At 46.0% G+C, this 8,332-nt stretch overlaps 1 protein-coding gene across 1 annotated transcript; it reads left to right on the top strand.

The window, feature by feature from the left end:
* The first annotated feature begins 51 nt into the window (after window positions 1-51).
* Window positions 52-4,975, top strand: NGRN (neugrin, neurite outgrowth associated). The gene is made up of 3 exons (XM_026510486.3): window positions 52-273; window positions 679-789; window positions 3,870-4,975. Exons 1-3 carry the CDS (start codon window positions 110-112, stop codon window positions 4,477-4,479), a joined length of 885 nt encoding a protein of 294 aa, XP_026366271.1. The 5' UTR covers window positions 52-109; the 3' UTR covers window positions 4,480-4,975.
* Window positions 4,976-8,332: the final 3,357 nt, after the last annotated feature.

Here is an 8,332-nt window from a genome sequence, read left to right on the forward strand (position 1 = left end):
AGCCGGAAAAACGCGCGACTATCCCTGCTCCCGGCCTGCCCCTCCACTTCCGCCCCGCCCTCACGCTTCCGGTACTGCGCGTTTCGGGGTGGTGGAGGTTGTTGTCGATATGGCGCTTACTCTGAGCCTCTTGCTGGGCGGGCGTGTCCGTGCTGCCGTCGCTCGCTGTGGGTTTGCGACCCGGGGGGTGGCAGACCCCGGCTCTCTTGGCCGCGAGCCGGACCCCGATTCCGACTGGGAACCGGAGGAGCGGGAGCTGCAGGAGGTGGAGAGGTACCGGCTCCTTCCCGGGCCCTCAGCCTGAAGCAGGGCATCGCGCCCCGGCGCTCCAGGCCGCTCCCCCTTGGAGCCCGGCGTCGTGCCGCCGCGTTCGCCGCAGCCCTTGTTTTTTACCCGTTGTCAGGGGCGCAGGGGCAGGCGTGCGGCTCCTTTGGGACCACAGCTTTCTTTACCAGTGACGTATTTCATCACCCGTTTAGAAAGTTCGGCATGTTTACGGGCTGTGTTAGGTATTAGATTTCCGGGAGGTGTACGGAGCAGGTCTGAGCCAACACACATGGCTTGGTTGCCCTTGCAAACAAAGAGAAGAGGGCTGGGCTCTTTGTGATTTAGGCTGAGGCTCTTCAGCCACCTGTTTTGCTCCCACGCATGGCTTCTGCCATTGGTTCTCTCCCCCAGCACCCTGAAACGACAGAAAAAAGCCGCCCGGTTCCAGAAAATTCGGAGGCAAATGGAGGCGCCGGGTGCCCCGCCCAGGACCCTGACGTGGGCAGCCTTGGAGCAGATCCGGTAAGACTCGCTGTAGTTTGGATCTGCTGTGATGAGAAGTGACGGACACGGGGGCCTAGAACGTTCTTTTTATATTTTACTTTCTTATCATTTAAGATTTCTAAATGACAAGTAGAGTAATATAACGAATTTCCGTAAGCTCGTCATCTAAATTTAATAGTTCTTAACATTAGGACACGGTTCGTTTTTGCTGAAATTTTAAAATAGTAAGCTGCAAGACATCACATCATTTAACCTCAGAATCGTAGATCGTGACGTTTTTAAGCTAAGGTCAGGGATGGGGGCTTCCATGGTGATGTACGTTTTTCTGAAGAGAAAATCCATATCTTAAAAATCTTAGAGATCCTTTTTAAGTTTTATGTTTGTTGTTTTGAATAGACAATACATTACATACGGTTCAAAATTAGAACAGTATAATGTGGTATACACATTGAAAAGTTTTAATCCCAGCCAGGCTCCTGTGGAACTATTTTTGTGCCTTTTTCCAGGTCTCCTTATGCAAATACGAGTATGAATATAGATTTTAATTTTCATTTCCTTAATCACAATACTGTAAATACTGTTCTACACTTTTCCTTTTTCACATATTTCTTTTTTTTTTTTTTAAGATTTTATCAAATAATCTGTATATCCAACGCAGGGCTCGAACTCACAACCCTGAGATCAAGAGTTGCATGCTTTACTGACTAAGCCAGCCAGGCGTCCCAGTAATTCATTATTTAGTTAACCAGTCTTTCATGATGTGTATTTGGGTCGTTCCCATTCACTTTCTGTCACAGATAGTGCTCTAGTGGCTGTACACAGTATCCCACATATCTGCTGGGTATATTTGTTGTGTACATTCCCAGAAGTAGAGTTGCTGGGTGCCAGGGCAAATGGATTTGCATTTTGATAAATATTGCTAAGTAGGTTTCCATAAGTTATGTGTCCTTTTCCATTCCCATCAGAATGGCTCTGAAGTTGACACTTAGAAGAAAGGGGATTCTGTAGAGCAGGGAGATTCTGTGAGCCTAGCACCTCTCTTGTGTCATCCTCCTTTCCCCTCTTAAACAACAGCTTTTCCAGATCTTCCTGTCACCTCCCTTTCCGTGGTTAATAGAAACTGATCATTAGTTAAGAGCCCTTTAAAGCTTCTTGGTCTTCCTCTTAATTTCCCATTCTCAATATTTACAAATGAGGGGAAGTGGTAGCCCTTTACTTGTCTAGGACCAATGTTTTGCACTAGGTCATAGTCGTACCTAATTCCTCAGAGACCTACATCTGTCAGCTTCAGGTTCTCCCTCATCCTTTTGTTCCAAGCTAGTTCTTCCTGGCTGCCTATCCTTCTTATTTGTTTTGTCACAGCAGTGAAACCGTTGTCCACAAATCTTACCAGTGACTTCCTCCCTGCTAGGCATTCCTGACACTCTAGTCTCTAGCCTCTCTAATATTTCTGCAACATTTGATCTTGTAGTGTGTTTTCTTGAAATTCTCTTCTTTGACCCAGGGTACTAGTCACTTCTATTTCTAGGGCTCCTTTTCTCACTTTCCTTCCTGGGCTCTCCTTGTTCCTCCTTTATCTTAAATACTGCTGTTTGGGGGCACCTGGGTGGCTCAGTCGTTAAGCGTCTGCCTCCGGCTCAGGGCGTGATCCCAGAGTTCTGGGATCGAGCCCCACATCAGGCTCCTCTGCTGGGAGCCTGCTTCTTCCTCTCCCACTCCCCCTGCCTGTGTTCCTTCTCTCGCTAGCTGTCTCTCTCTCTGTTAAATAAATAAATAAAATATTTTAAATAAATAAATACTGCTGTTTTTAAGAGTTGTGTCCTTGGTCATTTTATCTCCACCTACGTCATTCATGTGGCTTCAACCACCCCTGCTCTTCGCTTTTGACTTCCGAATCTGTCATCTCCAGTCCACGTTTTTCTTCTGACCTGTATATATTCAGCCATGCACTAGACCATCTCTGTTCGGATGTCTCACGTTTTTCAAACGCAACGTATAAAATAGCAAACTCAGTGTAACAAAAGAAGATGTATCACTGTTCCCTGTTGACTTCATTTTGCTCCTGTTTTCACTCTACCCCTGAATGGTCCCACCAGTCACTCAAGCTGAAAGCCTGAATCTCTGCCTACTTCCCCCAATATTTAGTCCTTACCAAGTTCTACCATTTGGCCTTCCTGCAACAGTTCTCAGCACTGTTCCTTTTTCTGCTTTCATTGCAACTGCCGCAGTTCAGATGGCCTGGATTACCAGGACAGCCTCTTGACCGATTTTTCCATCTCTAGTCCTGCCACCGAAAACTACTCCTGGATTGAGCTTCAAAGTGAAAAGCTGCTTGTGGCATTCCACTGCTTAAAATCCTTCCTGGACCTGCTTATGATTTGCCATAGCTTGCATGTCCCGAATTGCAATTCTGCTATTTTTGAATACACCCACTTAAAAATCCTTCCTTGGTTCACTGTTGTTTTGGGGTGAACACGAGACTCTGTAAGCATGACATGATCTTGTTCCTGTCCTCACCGTTAGACAGGTTGGATTATTGCCATGGTGATGTGCTGCTCTGCGTTTTACATGCTGTGCTCTCTATCATCAATACCTTTGATCTCTTCTTCCTCTCCTTCCCTCTGCCAGCTTAGTACCTTCATCCGTTCAGACCAGCTATAGGTGGACTTCTGAAGCAATTCCCCTGCCACGCCACAGGTGTTGTGATATCCTGTCCCTGGGTCTCCCAGGTGTTCTGACAGCATCCTCTGCTAGAACTTATCATAGTGGTGTTGTATGTGTTAATATATCTGTCTCCACGACCAGATTGTATGTTCTTTGAAAGGAAGGACAGTCTTCATGAACCCCCAGGATCTACCTGGGGCCTGGTGCACAGTGGGAGGAGTTTAGTTGATGGAAATAAAGTGACTTAAGAGTGGTTGGGTGTTGCTGTTGGCACACAGGAATGGAATACAGCCCTTTAGTGGCACTAGATACAAGCTATGTTTGCAGTTTTTCTGAGCCCTCTTCTTTTCAACGTAAATATCATTAGTATTATCAGTTGGCTTCTTTGATAACAGACTCCTCACAACTTGAAAACCCGCTCCTTTTTCCCATAGGTTTTTACATAAAGAATTTGCAGAGTCTTGGTCAGTTCCTAGATTAGCTGAAGGCTTTGGTGTCAGCACTGATGTGATCCGAAGGGTTTTAAAAAGCAAGTTTGTACCCACGTTGGAGCAGAAACTGAAGCAGGATCAAAAAGTGCTTAAGAAAGCTGGGCTTGCCCACTCACTTCAGCAGCTCCCCAGCTCTGGGGATACCTTGAAGTCGCTCTCAACAAACCACTCTGGATCAGGCTCTTTGTTGAGGCCAAGGGGTGAATCCTCCTTCAAGGGCTGGGGTTACAGCCCAGCTTTGCACGTGATAGAATCAAACACTTGTGGTACAAATACACCAAGGAGACAGAAGGGAGGGAGTAAAGGAATCCAGGTCCTGGAGGAGGAGCGCTCCATGCCTGTTGCAGCAGCCCTGGGTCATCAGCGAGAGCTGCAGAAGTACTCCACCAGTGACGGTGCGGGCAAGAGAGGAACTGATGGTTGTGGATTGCCAAGTGACAAACTGGAAGATTTGAAGGCACAGGAGCTGGGTGATCAGAACTTCAGCAGCAAAGTAGTCCAGAGGGGGCGAGAGTTCTTCGATAGCAATGGGAACTTCCTGTACAGAATTTGAGCTGGAGCATGGCTTGTGGAGATGCCAAGTGAAACAGAGCTGGGAGAGTATATTTGGAGCTGCCTGGACTTCTGTGTATGGATTATCCACCTTGGGATGGGAGGAAATGATGAGCCTGGAATGCGGGAGGAAAGAGCTGCTCCGATTTGAATCTGACAAAAGGCAGTGAACTTCACAGGGCGGATGTGTGTATGGAAGGGCAGGGTTAAGGACTGGCTGGGAAGATTCTAGCGTCCTGGAGCACTGCTCCTGGTCTGACCCACATGGATCTTTGGCACTCACCCTTCTTGCTTGGGCTCTCTGTATGTTGAAGCCAGCCCGTGTTGCATGTGTTGTTAGGACTTTCTGTGATACTTGCAATATATGTTTGGGGAAAAAAATGAAAAGTTTGCCTTCTGACCTCATTTACTTCTGGAATAATGAACACGAATAGTTCTGGAACTGCTTAGTCAATTGATTGTTTTCATTATGTGCAAAAATAAAGTAAAATGTAGCAGTTTGTGTCGATTGGTGCTCTCTGGGGTGGGAGGGTTTACCTGTGAACCTGGAGAGTGAGGGAGAGAAAGAGGCAAAGGGTCCCTTGTCCTTAAACACTGGGAGAGAGATGGAGCCTGAGGAGTTCCCAACAAAGGGCCCTGTGCAGTTCACCCTGCTTAGTAATAGATTTTGACAGCTAAGGATTGGGACGTTAGGCCTTCCCCGATCGCCTGGTCTAAAGCGGCTCTTCTTTGCTTCAGTTGCTGGGGCTTTGAAAGAGATTGGAGTATGGGGGATTGACCCCCCCCCCAAAAAAAAAACAAACACACAGCAGGCAAAGGCGTTAGGGCCCTCAGCATAATCTCTAGCTACTTTCAAAAGCTTGAATAACATCTAATTTTAGAGTTGTTACCAGATTTTTCCAAGGGAACTGTGATGTGGGCCAGAATGGATAATAGGCCCCTTAATTTACTGATTGTTTTAGAGCTACTTCATTATAACCAGAAAGTGATGATCAATAGACAAGCAGAATGAGACACGTGGCAAGCAACAGAGCTGAGGACAGTTTTCAGCCATGCCTCATTTTAACAAGTCACTAGAAAAAAACTGGTTATTCAGAATTTAAATATATGCAGGCTGTTTGATGAAAATAATTGATTTTCCAAACCTGTCATTGAGTCTGTTGGTGAATCTCATTGCTATTTTAAATATCATTAATAGCAATTACAATATCATTGATTACTGTTAACTTGGGCATTTGTTCAATATGAATGGCAAGGCCCTATCACAGGCCAAAGTTAAGAGACTCCAGGTGCTGACAGCAGTGGGCACATAAGGCCCTGTTCTCCCTGCTCTGTCACTATCATGACACTATCAGTATTTTTATGATTTAAAAAATACAGTAATTTGCCATTAGAACCCTTTGGTCATTTTAAGAGGTAGAAGATGCTATTTGACTAATTTTTAACTCCTGCATATCATTTGACTATGCCCTTTCCCCAGTGGGCTATGGAAAATTAGAAGCTGTTGTTAAAAAGCTTTCATATGTTTTTCATTTACCTCATCCCCTACCATCCTATTGCACACCAAGCTTGAATCTTTTTTCCAGTTTTGTAAATGCCAATCTAAGGTTTTGTACCTATTGGTTCTTTGTGTCCAGATTTTCACAGGGCCAGTTCCATGTCACTCAAGCCTCAGATTGTATGTTACTTTCCTAGGCTTTCCCTAATCACCCAGTCTAAAGCAACTCCCTTCATCCTCTAGCACCGCACCGTATTTAACATTCCCTGGCATTTGAAGTAGATTACTACTGTATTGTTTGTCATCGTGCACTTGCCAATGGGGACAGGAGACCTGGCTGTTCATTGCTGTAGTTTCAGCTCCTAACATAGATTTCAGTATTGGTTGAGTACAGAAATGGTTGGAGCAGCTCACCAATCAGCCGGTCCAGAATGGCAGAGTCCTGCCTTTTACCTTTGCCAGCCTACCCATCCAGACCTGAGCCAACAAGACCTAAGCTTCCTCCAGGTTGACCTGTTCCTGCTTTATTCCTTTTTAAAGACTTTTATTTATTTGAGAGAGAGTGCTCCAGTGAGTTGGAGGAGGGGCAGAAGAAAGAATCTTCAAGCAGACTCCCCGCTGAGCAAGGACACCCCCCCCAACTCGCATCTGGATCTCACAACTCATGAGATCATGACCTGATCTGAAACCAAGAGTCGGAGGCTTAACCCACTGAGCCACTCAGGTGCCCCGTTCCTGCTTTTTTTGTCAGCATGTCTAGGTCCTAACTCACCAGCACTGCAGTGTTTTGGGAAAGTGCACCCCCTTACCCAACCCAAGCTGGAAAGGGGGCTGAAGGGTTCACCCAGCCTGTGTTCCACAGGGCTAGGGTCATAGGACTCTATGGTGCCTTATCCCTAGGCAGTCCTGTTTCATGATAGGATGAAAGACATTGACGTCACAACGCATGAGGTGAGCTGCATTTGGGGCATAGGTGCAGGGTCTGGTGGAGGAAGCAACAGTTGACACGGCCCTGCCTAAACTGGAGATAAAGTAGCTGTGGGCGGAATGGACACCTCCTGGCAACCTTGGGGCCAAGCTCAAAAGGCTAGCAAACTACAAACAAGACGCTTAAGTCCCTGTGCCTTGAAGGGTCTATGTGTCACCAATTTGCTCAGGGCAGTTTCCACCTCTCTGCAGCTGAGATTTGATCTAACGGGGAGGTGGCAGAAAGAGGTTAGTATAGGGACGTCTGGGTGGCGCAGTTGTTAAGCGTCTGCCTTCGGCTCAGGGTGTGATCCCAGCGTTCTAGGATTGAGCCCCACGTCAGGCTCCTCTGCTAGGAGCCTGCTTCTTCCTCTCCCACTCCCCCTGCTTGTGCTCCCTCTCTCGCTGGCTGTCTCTGTCAAATAAATAAATAAAAATCTTAATTTTAAAAAAATTGTTTAAAAAAAAAAAGCTTAGTATGAAACACCGCCAGGTAAGCTCTTGAAGCCCAGTGTGGGCACAAAAGTTTCTTGTTTGTTTTTTGCTTAATCTTGTATTATAGGATTTTTCAAGCACAGGAAAGTAGGGATAATATTGTAATGCAATGAACCCCTCTGTACACATTGCTCAGCTCTAACATTTTAACAAATGGCCAATCTTTTTTCATTGTCTCGCATACTTGCCCCACAGCTCCCCCTGGCTTATTTTAAAGCAAATCCTGTGGGATGCCTGGGTGGCTCGGTCGGTTTAAGTGCCTGCCTTCGGCTCAGCCCACGATCCCGGGGTCCTGGGATAGAGTCCCTGCATTGGGCTCCGTGCTCAGCAGGGAGCCTGCTTCTCCCTCTGCCTGCCACTCCCCCTGCTTGTGTGCTCGCTCTCCCTCTCTCTCTCTCTGACAAATAAATAAAATCTCTAAAAAAAAAAAAAATAAAGCAAATCCTATGTACTTCATATTATTTCATCTGTAAATACTTATGTATCTGAAAGAGATAAGAACTCCCTTTTATTTTTTGAAAGTTTATTAATTTTAGTAATCTCTACACACAAAGTGGAGATTGAATGGAGGATCCTGGGATCAAGAATCACACGCTCTTCTGACTGAGCCAGGCAGGCACCCCAAACTCCTTTTTTTTTTTTTTTAAGATTTTATTTATTTATTTTTTAGAGAGAGTGGGGAGGGGAGAAGAGGAGGGACAGACCCCATGCTGAGCAGAGCCTGATGTGGGGCTCAATCCCACAACCCCAAGACCATGACCCGAGCCAAAATCAAGAGTCAGATGATCAACTGACTGAGCCACCCCAGTGCCCTCTGAACTCCTTTAAAACAGACACATAAGCCATTACTATACTTTAAACGTTTTAGTAATTAGTATCAGTTAATATCCTGATC

Source organism: Ursus arctos, unplaced genomic scaffold, assembly GCF_023065955.2.
Source record: "Ursus arctos isolate Adak ecotype North America unplaced genomic scaffold, UrsArc2.0 scaffold_28, whole genome shotgun sequence".
NCBI classification, from domain to species: Eukaryota; Metazoa; Chordata; class Mammalia; order Carnivora; family Ursidae; genus Ursus; species Ursus arctos.

Coding starts and splice junctions, on each gene's coding strand:
- NGRN (XM_026510486.3), top strand. CDS start 110: ATGGCGCTTACTCTGAGCCTCTTGCTGGGCGGGCGTGTCCGTGCTGCC. Junction 274..678: donor GAGCTGCAGGAGGTGGAGAG/GTACCGGCTCCT, acceptor TCTCTCCCCCAG/CACCCTGAAACGACAGAAAA. Junction 790..3,869: donor GCAGCCTTGGAGCAGATCCG/GTAAGACTCGCT, acceptor TTTTTCCCATAG/GTTTTTACATAAAGAATTTG.